Source organism: Buteo buteo, chromosome 11 (assembly GCF_964188355.1).
Source record: "Buteo buteo chromosome 11, bButBut1.hap1.1, whole genome shotgun sequence".
NCBI classification, from domain to species: domain Eukaryota; kingdom Metazoa; phylum Chordata; class Aves; order Accipitriformes; family Accipitridae; genus Buteo; species Buteo buteo.
This window is the reverse complement of record NC_134181.1, coordinates 29,090,558-29,106,308: the sequence shown is the minus strand read 5'-3', so window position 1 is coordinate 29,106,308 and position 15,751 is coordinate 29,090,558. Positions and strand designations below refer to the sequence as shown.

Below are 15,751 nucleotides of genomic sequence, written 5' to 3'. Positions count from 1 at the left end.
GCGCTGTGGTCCGTCCCGGCCGCTGCCCTGGAGAGACAGGAAGGAGGGGGGCGGGGCGAGGCGGAGGTCGGGGGGCAGCCGGGTGGGTGAGGCTGGGGGGGGGGCGGCCAGGAGCAGGGGAGACCCTCAGGAGTGAAGGGGCCGAGGGGAGCAGGAGGCCCTCAGGAGTGTGGGGCTGTGGGTGGGCTGGCTCCGGAGCAGGGGAGACCCTCAGGAGTGAAGGGGCTGAGGGGAGTAGGAGGCCCTCAGCAGTGTGGGGCTGTGGGTGGGCCGGCAGGGGACTCCCCCGAGTGTGGGGCTGAGGGGGGTACCAGGAGCAGAGAAGACCCTCTGTAGTGTGGGGTTGAGGGGGGGTGCCCAAGAGCAGGGGACCCCCAGGAGTGGGATTTTGCATGGGGCACCCCTTGGAGCGGGGTGAAGGGTTTGTAGGGGGTTGTGGCCCAGTGTTCCCCCCCGCCACCTGGGGCAGGTGGGTGCCAGGAGAGAGGATAAGCTTAAGGGGTGAGAGCTTGAGTATTCTGCGGTCTCCAAAGTAAAGAGAGGGGGGAACAGTGAGGGTAGGCACCCTGCTTCCCTGGCTCCTGCAGGTGTGTGGCATGATGAGTTCCCCTGGCAGGGCCAGTAGTGCGTTTCCCCTGCACGTCCTGGTCTGGAATAATGACTACAGGCGCCTGGATGAGGAGCTGCAGGACAAGGTAACTGGGACACCCGGGCGATAGAGGGGCTGTTGTGGGGCTGTTGGCCTCAAAAGAGCTTGTGGCATGGTACAGGGCTTGGTGCCCCTCGCTTACTGCCTTTCTAGAGAGAAGTAACCTGAATGGTACTGCCAGGTCTGTTTGCTGGGCTTGTGGGATTGCTGTGCTTCTTTCTCTTTACCTATTTATTTGTGGTTGCGGGAGTGATGTAAGAAGGCATAGGAATATACTTTTTGTTATGTAAGATGTTAAACATTGACTGTAAAGCTGTGCTCAGAGCATTCAAATGTGGGTTGCAGAGTAGCTCTTTAGAAAGTATTAGGAGTCACTGAAACAGATCAGGAAGAGCAGATGTGATGGACATTAATTTTTTTTCTGTGCCAGAAAAGCAATAAATACTGCTTACCTTAATGGGAAGTCAACATGCAGAAAAGGTGGCTGCTGCTGCCCAAGATTAAACCAGCCTTTAGCTTGCTGAGGACCAGCACTTACAGCTTCGTTGCTGTCCAAGACCATGGGGGCAGCATTTTTATACTGGCTGGAATGTTTTCAGCATCTCTGGTAAAAAAATGGATCATTGTTTCATGCTGTGGAGTAGAAAAATACAAAGCTGTTCCCTCTCTGTGATGGCTAAGTGAGAAATGGTAATGACGTAAGGAACTGGTCTGAAAAGCTGCAGCAGAGCTCAGGGAGCAAACATCCTTATGGCTGAGATGCTGTGTAAAAGCTCTGACATTTGCTAGTGTGGAGTATAGTTTGCAGAAGCAGAGCATATTAATTACATTATACCTGACACCACAAGTATATGAGCCAAAGATCAGCTGTGCCACCTCCTGACTAGTGGCTGTCATCTGCAATTCTAACGGTACACCACGATTTACTAATGCTTGCTTAGAGCATGCTCCTGTCCTATTTTTAGGAGAATCTTTGGAATGCAGTTACTTTTTATCTAATTCATGTGATCTTATTCCTTAACAAAATCTTTAACCTTACTGGCACGTTGCTTCTGTGTATTTGTTTCAATAAAGTTCTCGCCTGTGAAAGTTTGCCATTAAGTAAGGATCGTTCTGCTTCTTGTTAGTCTGAGACTGCAGTTCACACCTGTGAAGTGCTGCTTCCTACCTCAAATGCTTTATACTGTAAGGAAACAAGCAACATGTTAAGGTGGAATATGTCTGTCTCTTACTTCCTTTATCTGCTTTTAAATAACTTCTTTTTTTAAAGTATTCCAAAGATATGTTTCCTCCTGCTTCCCAGGGATAAGCTTCTTGCTGTCGGAGGGTGCGTGAGGGAATGAAAAGACACTAGCCAGCTGCACTTGGTATGGCAAATGACAGGTAGAATGTGTGGTTACCGGTTAACAGCAGCAAAGACAATTGGGAGGGACGCCTTAGAGTCCTTTACCTGTTGGTGCAGTAGGCATTGGAGCTGTAGGAAGTGGGGAAACAAATTAATTGGTATTCCACCACAGAAGTGAAAAGGGAATGCTTTAAAATGAAGCTTTCCTTACTCTGTGTGTGATCTTTCCAACTTAATGCTGTCAGATAACCGTGTTAACTTGCATAATAACTTTCCTTTCTTATTCTGCTATTGACTTTCCACTTTTCCTTTAGTTATAGATGCTCTTCTGTTTCAAATCTCTAAGCTAATAGTGAAAAATATGTAAGGTATGAGTATGTTGTGCTTGCATGTTTTGGATGTTTATGCCTGTGTAGTTTTTTTCTTTTCTTTTTTTTTTTTTTTAGTGACTTGTACAAAATGCACTCACTCTTCATTGTGCTGTGTGTGTCAGTCAAATGGATGCTTTGTAAAATACCATTTGCTTCTATACTTTCAAAAAGTGCTATACAAAATCGGTGTTGTATGCCCTGTTACTTTTTTTTTTTTTCCTTCTCCCCATTATGTTGTATAATGTTAAATGCTCTATTGGTCTCTCAGGCTGTTGACTGGCCATGGTGCAATGCACACAGACTAGAAGTCCCATCTTCTCCTGAAAGAGACACCTTCTGAAAGGAGATAGAAGGGGAAATAATTATCGAAAAAGAAACAAGAAGCATTAACAAGAACTCAGTCATGTCTTACAGTGATACCGGTTCTTACCATGTCGGTTTTATAGGCCCTGTTCTGCTTCTCCTTTTATTTCAGTGGGGAAGGGCAGGACAGTAGTGTTTGAAAACTGAGTCGGCTGTGCACCACAGGCTGATACATGGGAACACCTAGGGAATATCGACCCCTGGATTACCACTGACAAGCTTTGTTTATATAAACTCTTCTCAGTGTGCTCTCATTAGTTGCATTTGATAGGACAGCTTCAGCATTATTTTTCTCTCGGATACTCAACAGGATGTTGATCAGCGTGATCCACGAGGCCGGACCTTGTTGCACCTTGCTGTTTCCTTGGGTTATATAGAATCTGCCAAAGTCCTTCTTCAGCACAAGGCAGATGTAACTAAAGAGAATGCACAGGGATGGACAGGTAAAGATAATTTGGAAAACAGAAGTCATGTGTTAATACTTTTCAGTTGCAGATGCTGTATTTTGACTGCTTTTATATTATGTATTTTGCTCAGAAAGCAAACTGAAACTACCTTGTGTCTGGATTTCTTTCAGTTTTACATGAGGCTGTCAGTACAGGAGATCCAGAGATGGTACAAATGATTCTGCAGCATCGGGACTACCAGCAGACCTCTATGACACTTGGAGGAGTTCCTGAATTACTCCAAAAGATTAATGAGGTAATTATTTAGTTTAAACCTCTTACTCCAGACAGCAGGTCTCATTCAAGTACTTCAGTTAAGTAAACTGGAATCAGATGGGCAATTGTGTTCTTCGTTTCAACTTGCATATTCCATAGCGTGGTGGGAGATGGAGACTTTTTCGTTGACTTGACTTTGAAATCCTTAGTCATGAACTCCAACACTGGACACTGAATCTTGAAGGTGTTACTGCTCCTATAGTAAAATAAGGAAGAATAGCTCATCAGAAGGCAGTAGTGGTAGGCCAATGACTTTTATGTTCGTTAGTTTCAATTTCGTTTTTTTAACATTCATTTATCATGTCTTGAGTTCTGTTCTTTTTTTGCTTTCCTTTATCTAAAATGTTCACGAGAAATGCTGTACTGAATGTTAGAATAAAACTATTTAATGAGGTATTCATAAAGTATTTTCCTTCTCCAGACTCCTGACTTTTATGTGGAAATGAAATGGGAGTTCACTAGCTGGGGTAAGAATCCTGGTCACTGCTACCTCTTCTAAACTGTAGACAAAGGGACTTGCTTACGTAAAAATGTCACGAAGGACATGCAGACAAATATCTGCTCCCCAGAATATTTATCTCTTCACCTCTCAGAATAACCTCTTATATTTTTGTTGCACAGTTATGCTTTGTTTCCTGTTTATTTGGTTTATTTGCTGGGTTTTGTTTGTTTGTTTTTTAATGGAGAGTGTAGCCATTGTTAGAATTGCTGAAGACTTCTTGGGATTTTGTTTACCTTAGTTGATGACTAAGACGGTGATATATATCTCATACATAGATGCACAGACTACTTGGGAGCTACCTCCTTTTCTTCTAAAGGAATGAACGCTAGGCCTCAGAGTTGACTTAATTTTCCAAACAGCTAACTATTAGATTGCTAAGAGGTGGGGTTTATGCTAAGAGGTGGGGTTTATGCCATTTCACATCTTTTAGTCTGAACTAATGTCTTCTTCCTTTTTATGTTCATCTTTAATTTAAAGTTGGTGGGGTTTGTCCCTAGGCTGATTGTTCTTAAAGTAAAGATCAGTATCTCACCTCCTCTGGAATAATGATCGTAGTACTGCGCAATCCTGTGTCGGGGATATAGCTTCTGCTTGAGTTCAGACTTCCTGTGTGCTTAGTCTCTTGAATGTTTTCTATTTACATTTTTCTCTTTTTTTTTTTGTAGTCCCACTGGTTTCTAGAGTTTGTCCAAGTGATGTCTGCCGCATCTGGAAAAGTGGTGCCAAGCTGCGTGTTGATATCACCTTACTGGGCTTTGAAAATATGAGCTGGGAGAGAGGAAGGCGTAGTTTAATTTTCAAGGGAGAAGGTAAATATTTTATCATGTCTGCACCATTGATCACCAAATACTATGAGAGCCACAATGAGAAATCCCGATTTTGCACAAAAAAGACCTGTTGAGGCTGAGTACTAAATTTTATAAAAGTTTTATACATACATTCTGTGACTGTCTCCTAGAGATACTGTTTTGTGGTTTAACGTAATGGCTTAATATCTTTCTTTTGAGTAAATCTGAGGTCAAAATTTGGTAATAGGGCTAAAATTTTACTTCAGTCTTTTACTTAGTTTTCCCCCTTCTGTTCTCCTGCCCCCTGAATAATTTTAGATACAGTTCCAAATTTGATCTCAGCTGAGTGGAAAATACAGTGAATTAGCGTCCACCCTGATTTGACAGAGTTTTTCATTTTGGAATACTGTTGCTAAGGTTTTTTAGACTGAGGTGTACCATTTCCAACAGATACTGGAGGTTGGGCAGAACTAATTGAGATCAATCATGATGATAAGTTTGTTACAACAGAGCGTTTTGAGATTTCCCAACACATGAAGCGTTTGACATTGGGATCTATGACACCAAAAAGAAAAGATGTGGAAAGACGCCTTACATCTCCAATTATTAATACGTGCCTTGATACAAAAAATATTGCTTTTGAAAGGTAAGATACAAAGTTTCTCTTAGCAAATACACACTTCAAGATTATGGATGGTCATACCTGCAATAAAGCTTTAAAGACAAACTCTCAAAAGCCCTGGTAATAAAAACTTTTAGGGCTAGATCTGAAATCACTTTAAACTTCACACATCAGTAGGTAAATAAATTTGACTTGGTTAGCTTGCCACTATTGCTTGGTAAAAAGTTTCCAGTTGAAAGAACTGATTTGCAGAAAACTTCCAGTTTATCATATTAGCGAGATCCACGTTAATGTCTAATTACAAGTTTGCATTTCACCCAAATCTGTATGTATAGTGCTGAAACTAATGGGCAAGAACTTGGCGTCTTGTAGCTAAGTAAGTCAAATGTCACATTAATGCTTTAAATAAAAATACGTGAATAGTGTGTCTTTCCACAGACACACATTTGTCTTCCTTGTTTACTACACGTGTTTATCTAGGTATCTGTCAGCTTGGTTCAAACAATCCTTTTTATGAAGCTCCTTTTGGAGTGCTCTGTGATGCAGTAAACTACCCCCATGATCGTACAAAACAAGTGTTTTCAAAGCAAGCTGTATAATTCTGGCATCTTTCTCCTGAATATTTAGTACCCTTTCAAAGCTGCCCAGAATTAGTCCCTGTGATGTTCACTGAGCCTTAGTAACTGCAGCATCTACACATCCAGAAAATAAGATTTCATAGACAGAATTATTCCTACTATCCAGTTCCCCAAATTGCAGTGACAGGTTACTTTTTAAATTAAACGGTGTGTTAACAGCTGCCATGCCCAGGCTGTTGGACAAAATAATTAGGTAAGTTTTTAGACTGTCTTCTGTGGCTCAGGTATCCACATCTCAATCTAAAATCTCTGTCTGAGCGTTTGTGCTTTGGCCATGGACTGAATAAGAACAGAAACAGTGTGACTTCCTCAGCCCTCCTGTGATCGGTGTGGGTGAGGACAGATTGACCTGTGCTTTTGACTGGGGTTAATAATCAAAGAAGCTATCAAATGTTGTTTCGAAACAATTTTAGAAAAAACGGGCTGGGGATTGTGTAGAAATGCAACTGTATAGATGCTTGTGGTGTTCACTTTTTGTCAGAACCACATCTGGATTCTGGGTATGGAGGACAGAAAAAGCAGAAGGTGTAAATGGTTATGAAGCAAAGGTAAAGCCCATTCTATTCTATTAAGAGGTCTTATAGCTAACTGAAGTCTGGTTGTGTTTTGCCTTTATTTCCTAAATATTTCAGGTCTTAAAACTTCCAATTGAGAGCTTATTGTGTTGCCAGCAGAACTGGGCAGGAGTGAGGAGCTTCAGGGCTGCCAAGCTTGTGGGAGGGATGGGGCCCGTACACAGGAACATCAGCAGGGACTTTAGGGGAGAGGGAGGATCAAAGCATTTCAGGAGAAGAGGGGCAAAAGATTCAGCATAACTGCTAGAACTCCCTTCCATCCAAAAACTGGAGTTTAACTCATTCTTGAATAGTCATTCTTTCACTGTCTAAAAAATGAGGAACCCATTGGTGAAGAGCCTTGAGCACTCTCTAGTAACAGTATTGCTGGGAAATAACAGCCTCCTGCTGCCATGAGTTGCATCATGAATTCAAGTAATGAAAGACTGCTGGTAAATTAAAGACCCTGACCATGCTCGTGAGTCATACAGTTGCTCAGATTTGTTCCATGTGACACTGTCTTTGTCTTCCATTTCACTTTGGTGAAATATTTTTGAAGATGGCTTTACAGCCTTACTGCGTTAGGAATTTAAGAATCAAAAGAATTAACTTCCCTGATTCATAAGTCTGTGTTTACTCCAGGTTTTGGAATTTGTGCAATAAATCACATCTTGTAATTTCATTTAACAGAAGAATAAATGCTGAATAGCTTTTGACATTTATATGAAGGCTTTTCCTGGTAAGACAGCAGGACTATTCAGTTGGACATGGGGTTCATTAGTGTTCCTGCAGAATTAAACTGTCACTAAATTTCATTTGGAAGGTCTTACAAGTGACCTCTGTTTAGGAATAGCGTTATCTGACTTTCCCTCCCTGTTGTCTCTTAAAATCTCTGCCCAGGTGGGGATTCTTTCCAGCAGGCTTGGAAATGTCTGTCTAGTTTTGAGGTTGGTTTGGTTAGTTACAAAAGCGTATTTAAAAGTGTAAATGTGCATTCCAGGAACTTGGTTGAAAGACTGACTTCTGTTGTCATCAAAGCTGATGACCAGACTCCTTTCCCATTCTTTTGGCACAGGATGCTTGCAAGATTAATGCTGTCTGGAGAGAATATGATGTATGATTTGCAAGGTTTCTGATTTTATCAACTTGCCCAGCAGGTGGCATGTAGATTCAGCCTTAGCACGGGTCTGTCAAGATTATATTATGTAGGATTTCCATTATACCAAAGCGAATAGAAAAATCAAAGTGCAGCATTTCCTATTGATCACCTGTATGTTAAAAATTAAGATCTTTGTCCATGAGAGGCAGATCCATGCTGATTTATTCTGTCTTTAGATTTGTGTACATGGTGTTTTACTAGAGAGAACTCTCTTTTTTAACCTGTGATGCTTTTTGTTTTTTGTCCTTGTACTTTTTTTTTTTTTAAAGGTATACATTGCAAACAATGTGAATGTGGTCACAAAAATCCGAACTGAACATTTAACAGAAGAGGAGAAGAAAAGATATAAAGGTAGTTTTCCTATAGGATAACTGGAAATAAGTAGAACCTTTTGGCTCTCTGATGCCTTCTCTGCGTGACTGCAGAAGAACTGGGCAGGTAGACAAGGGAAATACTTTTCTTGCTGACTTCACCCTGCTTTACTTTCACATGTTGTGTGTCTGAGGTAGCTCATTACTTGACTCCTAACCTACGAATGAACCAGTATTTATCCTAGCTGTATTTAGAGGAAAGAAGAGCCCTTCAAAACTGTTGAAAGTTTACTGAAAGTTAAAAGGCTGCACTTTTCCATGCTTTGTCCTGCTCTGGAATGTATTCATGCCTTTACTTTGCTTTGGCCATGATTACAAGATTCATGTAGGCGTTGTTTGCTTGGACTTTTTGTTTTGTTTTGGTCCACTAATTTTTTTCTAGTATTTAAACTAGAGTAAAGGGTGACCAGCCAGTAACTTCATATGGAAACACTGCCCTTCATTGGCCTACCTTGTGGGCCCGGGAGGAGAGGCATTGTGAATAAAAAAGCTATCTCCTAATGATAGAAACCACTGAAAAATCTTTGCCTCTATTCTTTGTATTGTACCAGTTTTATACTGTCAGCTTTAGGTCCTGGGCTTGCCTGGTAGAGCTTACAGAAAGTGTGAACGGCTTACTTCACTTTGGGTTAGAAGCCTTGCTTTTTAGCCTGGTGTGTATGTAAATTTTACTGCTAATTAATAGTAATAGATTCTTCTGGTTTTTCCCTCCTGTTATCTGAAGCTGACAGGAACCCCCTGGAATCATTTCTGGGTACAGTGGAGCATGAGTATGGTGTGCAGGTGAGTGTCTTTGACATTGAAAGAGGTCTGCAGCGCAGAGATCTGTACCGGTAGGAATTCTAGGTGTGTGGAATCGCCTCTTGTTTCCTTAGTTTGGCAGCAATTTTGATGATGAGGTTTAAATTTTCCCTGAGAATGTTTTTGTTTTTAAGCGGTCAAATGTTCTGTATGAATAGCAGGTACCTCCTTCTGAACACTCTTATGAAAAAGACATAGAATCCGTTAGCACAGCAAGAGCTGGGTTGTGAGCAGAGGCAGTAAATCTGAGCAAGCACAGATCTTAGTGGCAACCCACCAGTAATCTGGGAAGACATGTCCACAGACCTGCAGGAACCTCAGTTGGGAGACAGTGCTAGCATAGTGATCATCAGGCAAAGATATGATGAGAGGATGAAGCGACATGTTAGCACGCTGCTCTTCAGCAACTCGGAGGAAAACCATATATCCTCTGCTGTTATGAAGTGTGTTGATAATGATTTCAATATGGCTTTAGAAACTCCTTCGCATCTGTATATACTTAAGTACAGTAGATAATAGATTTGCCAACTGCTGGCTCTGTATCAGGATGGCATTGCAGATCTTGCACAGATCTAGAGATTTTTGTTTCAAATACCTCATCAAAGTTTTGCCTTTAATAAAGGATTTGGAGCTCTAGCTTGTGTGTGCATTTCTGGTTGGTTTCTAGCTTTAAAGTATTTAAGTAGATTTTTCCTGTCTCTAAAATGCTTGGAGATTTTTAACCTCAATAGAAAGCAGTCTAAATATGTGTGCTTGTATTTATGGCTATGTCTTGCTGGTGTCTAAAATAGAGTGTGAGTTACTTCACAAGAGGTAACTTAGAAGTTTCTTGTAGTAGCCACTGTGTATTTGTTCCATACTTTCCTCGCCCCCCCCACCCCCTTCTCTTTCCTTATAGAGTACAACCAAGACAACAGAGTATGCTGCAAGTAACAATCCTACTGCTATTACTCTGGAGGAATACTTTGACCCAGAATTTGATTTGAAAGGTAGAGACATAGGAAGACCGAAAGAAGTCACCATTCGAACACAGAAGTGAGAAATAAAATTTTAACTATTTCTAGTTTGTCTATTCCCAGTCATCTAATCTCTGGAAACCATTTTTACAAACACCCAGTGTGGTTTTGCCCCAGCTCTCAAAATTAATCAGAAGAGAGATCTTGAAGTATTCAGCTATAGTCTAATTCTTCATCCACTAAGTCAAAGAAAATGTTTGGACTAGTGCTGTAACTTGTTAGTAACCTCCTGTGCTTTGCCTTTGGTCTGACCAGGAATGTGGTTCGGTTCCTCAGAGCAGTATCTGTTCTGACTCTTTGAAATGTATGAAGCAGGTGACAATGTTTTGCTTTGCATCTATTCCTAAACTGTAAACTTAGGATGGTTTTATGCAACTTTCTCTTTAAGATTTAAAGCAACCTTGTGGATGAGTGAAGAGTTTCCCTTGTCTCTTATGGAACAAGTCACTCCAATCATTGATCTGATGGCCAGAACTAGTGCTCATTTTGCCAGACTTAGGGATTTCATCACTCTGGAATTTCCACCAGGATTTCCTGTCAAAATTGGTAAGAGTTAGCATTTTTTATTGTAGCATCTTCTTCATTTACACTCTTTCTATTGGTTTTGCAGCATATATTTACAAAAACCATGTTAGTTTTTTACTAATCATCTCACTGATATCTAGAGCTGAGAACCCAGACATACATTGTCTTGTACATCTGGGGTCATTGAATCCAAATTCTGAATGACCAGTACAGAAGTATAAGTTTGAAGACAGTATCATTTCTGTAAGAATGAGCTGTTGCTAGCCCTTTCCTCTTAGCTTCAATGCCTTAGATTTGGCAAATTTTATTATAAGAGATCTAGAGAGACAGTGAGAATGACTAAGGGCAACTTCTTGGTGAAGTGAGTTACTATATACTTTGTCATTATGGGATGCTGCTTGTGGAATATATTCAATAAATGTGTAAGGGTTTGATGTGGCTGTAGATGCAGAAGTGAATGAGAGAGTTCTCTTTTTGACAGAAATCTTGTACTCCTTCTTGCAGAAATTCCCCTATTCCATGTGCTGAATGCCCGAATTACATTTGAAAATGTCAACGGCTGCAGGACAGCTGACAAAACATCATCACAAATGGTTGGAGGTGCACAGTGTGATTCAGGTAAGGAGTGGAAAGATGCAGTGATCGCACCTGTTTACATTTCTGTCAGTGTAATGCACAGAAGAGAGAAATGGGTTAACTGCAGAGAATGAAAAATTCACAGGTGAGAGGAAGCTGCAGGACATTAGAGCTGATCTAGGGTGTGTGATAGTGATCATACAGACCCATTCTGCCCCTTCCATGCCTGCCAGGCTGACTAAACTGAGCTCTAACAAGTTTTCCCAAGTATTTTGAGGTCTAAATTCTGGTGCAAGCTATTGCTATGGGAAGTGGAATACAAAATTGCTGTAAGTGACAGCTAAGTCTGCATGCCCTTTCAGAAAAGAGTGGATTACTTTTGAGCAGAATGCTCATGACTACATATATCCAGTGATACTCTGTCCTATGAGCTGTTGCAGACCCGTTCATTAGGAATAACCTCAGAAAAGCCACTGCGGTATTTATCTTTTGCAACCTTTTTTTTTTTTTTTCCCCATCTGGTTTTGTCAGAGTTCAGCCACCTTAGCGCTCTGCTGCACACTGGTTTTATTTGTATGACTTGCCAGCATCCTAAAGAAAGACCCTGCATTCTGTCTTACTGCTGTGCTTGTTTGCCACAGCGGTCTTTCAGAGCCTGTTGGTATATTTAGCCAGGTGGTTTATCTGAATTTTTGGAGTGAACTTAATCATGCATAAACATTCTTCAGAATTTTTTCATTCACAACTTGTAAAAATATACTATGTCATGTTTGTAAGTATATTTGGCTTCTGTAGGTGCTAATTTTGAGGTTGACCAGTCAGTGTTTGAGATCCCCAAATCCTACCACATCCAAGATGACGGTAGGAACATACACGTGCAGGATGAAGATAACGAGATCATGCAGTTTGCTATTCAGCAGAGTTTGTTGGAATCCGGTGGAAATCAAGTAAGTGTGCTGTAATCTGTGCAGTGCAGATCTGACAGTTTTGATAAGGACTATGCAGTGATAGCTGCATCTCTGAATTAAACCAATGTAGGACCTATTTTTCTAAGAACCTCAGAAGAGAAAAATATAATAATGTATTTCAGAAGAAATTAGAGTGATTTAAGAGTTACCTTTCAGTGAGTTGCACTGCAGATCTGTTAACTGCTGTGGAATTGTCTGTCCTTCCCCATTTCTAGGAAGTGGGGGTGCATTCCAATGGAGCAGTTGCATATTCACAGGACTTCAATATACAGTATCAGAGGTAACTAATTTTTTTCACATTAAGCCATGCAGTGACAGAGCAAAAATACTTCCAACAGTAGCATGAAGCAATTTTGCAGGTTTTTTTGTGTATGTAGGTAGCAGATGCAGAGAACTCAAGGTCTCCTTTCTTGTGCTGCTTCTAACTTTTACTTTTCTAAGAAGCAAGGACTCTAAACTAGGCCTCCCTGGCTTATATAGTATAGCTCTTCAGCTCAGCTTTGGGACTGGTCTGGGCACGTGACAGATTCTTTACTCAACAAATAAACATAGTCCTTCTTTTCTGCTCTTAAAAACTGTGAATTTGGTCCCTCTGGGTTGAAGGTTTGTTTATTAGATGCTGTACACTTCAGGGTAGCTCTTCTTTCTTTTCAAAATCATTATATAATCCTTAAAAACTTAGCAACATATAGTTACTGGACCCTTGAGAATATGCTCTGGTATCTGTGGGGTCTTCCTGCAGTTAAGTGCAAAGAAACCTTTGTGCGCACAAAGAACTGCATCCTTTTCGTTCTTTTGTACGTGGAAAATCGTGTTACCTTTGAACCAGGTGAGAATGCTTTTAGAAGCCCATTGAAAATGTAACTGTTAGTACATATGAAAGATTCTGAGGAACCTTCAAAGAACAGGTTTTACACTGGGAATTTTATGGATGTTAGAACAATTGCTCTCTTACCCTGAAAATTGCTTTCTGCTCTCTGGTGAGAGATTTTCAGGTTTGCAGTTAGAAAACAGTTGCTAGGAAGGATTGTTGCAGGAAATGTGAAATAGGCTCTGTCTCTCTTCTTGAAGTTCTTTTTCTCCTTCAGGGCACTGCAGGAGAGCTATCTAACAAGCTCAGGTAACTCACACTGCAGCACCCCTAGTGAACCTTCCAGTTTTGAAAAAGACTTGCAGCTTGCCATGGAGTTGTCTGTCCGAGAGCAGGAGGAACGGGAGAAGCAACGTCGTGAAGAGGAAGATGCAGAGCTTCAGCAAGTTTTACAGCTTTCTCTTGTGGAAAAATAACTCCTTAGCCATCTTCTGAAATAAGGATGACCAAATCTGCATAAAACTGAAGGCTTTCAGAGCTATCAGTCTGAAGACCACTCCTGGATTGCTTAAGTGAACATTTCACCTGCCTTCTAAGTTGGCATCATCAGCTACAAAAAGCTGATTTATTTTTGTTTGAGGGAGTTTCAGATCACGGTACTCTGCATTTGGCTCCCCAACCATGTGGTCTTAGCTTTGAAGGAAAAGTTTTTATCTAAACATATTTATTGAAGAGCAGATAGAAATTTTGCTTAGCATCAGGATATAGGATTGCAGTAAAGCTTGAAAACTTGATTTATGGGGAATTCAGGAGGGAAACGTCATTACTTACCAAAGAAATACTCATCTGCTTAGTCATTTGTGAATAATCCAAAGCCATTGTCTGTTTTTTCCAGTCATTACATGGAAGAGTATCTATATGCATATACACACATAGGGTAGTGCTTCATGCTGACAGATTCTGTTAGTTTTGTTTACTTGTGATTATCTCTTCTCTAGTTACTGATATTTTATCACGTGCTCCTGCTTAAGAGGGATAATTTTATACTTGAACAGCTAATCCAAGCTCAAGATTAAACTAGTGCTTTCTGAAAAAGGACAAGTAGCCAGTAGAATTTTAGATCCTAAAATGGGACCATCTGTCTAGTAAAGTAGCAGTTTCTGCAGTGATTCAAAACCAGCTAGTTCCCATAGTCAGAGGGCAGCAAGAAAATAAGCGATAGATACAGGTGCTTCTTTGCGATCACTTGGTGTGTGTGCATGAGTGCGTGCCTGTGTGCGGGTGCTAAATTCAAATAGAAGAAAAATCAGGTGAAATTTTAATGTATACTTACTGAAAGATAAGTTTTAATTCTGTCATCTGAAAGGGAAACGTGTGTTGCTTTTTAAAATTCAAATGCTCATCCTTCATGTGAATACATATATTTTTTTATCTGAATATTTTTATTGATTTTAAAACAAGCCAATATGACTACACTCATAAAAATGGTATTGTAACAATTTGCAAGTATGTTTTAACTAGCTTTCCTCAGGTCTTTCGTCATACAATATATTTGTAGCTATTTTATCTGCACTTCTGTCGGTGTTTACAGTACTTACACTATGACTCTCAAGTGCGCTCCACAAGTATGCAATGTATATCCACAGGAAAGCCTTACAGTAGTTAAAAGTGAGCAATATTCCTCTGTTCTGGCTGGCAGAAGCATGAAGATCCTCTGGTACATATGGTCTGATCTTGCTACCTAATCCTGCACTTGTTCCTTGGGCAAAACAGGGCAGTTCTGTGTGACCAACTATTAACCAGTATAAAATCACTATAACATGGACTTGATCATAACCAGTGAGGTGGTTGGTAACTTGGAATCCTATTTTAAACCAATAATCCATTGTTCTACGTAGCAAATGATTAAAATTCCTTCAGTGTACACTAGAACTGGTATATCTGCACTGTTTTTGTTTAATGATACAGCTTGCATCCCTAAATAGCTTATTTGGTGTTTGCAGGAATGTTGACTTTCTTGCACGGTGGCAGTGGTCTATGTCAGAATTGCATCTTTCTTTGAAAAGGGGATTACTGTGACTTTCACAGTTGAAAAAAAGGGAATAAGCCTTGCGTTAAGCTCTTGACGAAGTTGTGAGGTAGGAGATGAAACTGTGGTTTTTTCCTCCAGCGGAAATAAAGAGTGCTGTTGCCTTTATAAAACCATCTGTCTGACACGGTGGATTTTTTTCTATTAAGCATTTCAAAGGTTACGCGGCGGGGGAAATATCTTTTTTTTAAAAGCTGTCTCGTTCTTTCTTTTTTATATTGTAAACTAAAGAATATTGAGCAGTTTCAATTCAAGTTTTGTTATGCTGCTGCTTCTTAGTCTGGGACTGTAAAAAAAATCTGTGGTGGGCTTTTGGGTTGTTTTGTTTATTTGATTGGTTGTTTTTTTTTTTTTTCTTTCTGTGGCATTTGCATCATTCCATCTAAACTAGAAAGCCCAGCTTCCCTGAAGCAAGTGCTGCTTTTTTTTAAACCCTAGCTTACATCTTATACTATGTGGATAAAAAGTATCCTCTGCTCCTCTGTGTGTGCAGTATCTTTTGTTTTTTCTTGCAGCACAATGTTACACTACACCCATGAGTGTGTTTTTCTAAGGTGGTAACTGGAGTCTTTAGTAATTATCCTTATCTGCCTTTTTGTTGCATTTTTGTACATTAAAGGTGACATTATCATCTATCAAGGATAGTTCTGGTTTACTCTGAAATCCCTGGAAACATTTTTCTGACATTTTCAGACAACCTCTGAGTCTCCCTGTTCTGAAAACAGGGATCAGTACAATACAGACAGTTCTAAGGCAATGAAAGGCAGGGTGGTGGCAGGATTTCAGTGCTCTGCATTAGTTTCTGTGTGTACCTTCTTGTAACAGCAAAGGGTTGCATAGTACATGTAATACTAATGCTGAGACTGCTATATAAAAGCTGA

General features: G+C 40.4%; 1 protein-coding gene across 2 annotated transcripts; it reads left to right on the top strand.

Annotated features, from left to right (window-relative positions):
• Positions 1 to 109: 109 nt before the first annotated feature.
• On the top strand, positions 110 to 14,986 carry ANKRD13A (ankyrin repeat domain 13A). 2 transcript variants are annotated; one of them, XM_075041158.1, is made up of 15 exons: positions 110 to 695; positions 3,039 to 3,171; positions 3,306 to 3,430; positions 3,872 to 3,917; positions 4,618 to 4,761; positions 5,191 to 5,386; positions 6,482 to 6,548; positions 7,983 to 8,064; positions 8,809 to 8,867; positions 9,784 to 9,920; positions 10,290 to 10,447; positions 10,931 to 11,044; positions 11,798 to 11,949; positions 12,186 to 12,250; positions 13,059 to 14,986. In XM_075041158.1, the coding sequence occupies exons 1-15, from the start codon at positions 597 to 599 to the stop codon at positions 13,255 to 13,257; spliced, it is 1,776 nt and encodes a 591-aa protein (XP_074897259.1). In that variant the 5' UTR covers positions 110 to 596; the 3' UTR covers positions 13,258 to 14,986. The 2 variants fall into 2 exon arrangements, with proteins under 2 accessions (XP_074897259.1, XP_074897260.1); XM_075041159.1 differs by lacking the exon at positions 3,039 to 3,171.
• Positions 14,987 to 15,751: the final 765 nt, after the last annotated feature.

Excerpts from the sequence above, each read along its gene's own strand:
- ANKRD13A (XM_075041158.1), top strand. The coding sequence starts at position 597 with ATGATGAGTTCCCCTGGCAGGGCCAGTAGTGCGTTTCCCCTGCACGTC. Across the intron at positions 3,918-4,617 it reads ATGGGAGTTCACTAGCTGGG|TCCCACTGGTTTCTAGAGTT; the intron begins GTAAGAATCCTG and ends TTTTTTTTGTAG. Across the intron at positions 6,549-7,982 it reads TAAATGGTTATGAAGCAAAG|GTATACATTGCAAACAATGT; the intron begins GTAAAGCCCATT and ends TTTTTTTTAAAG.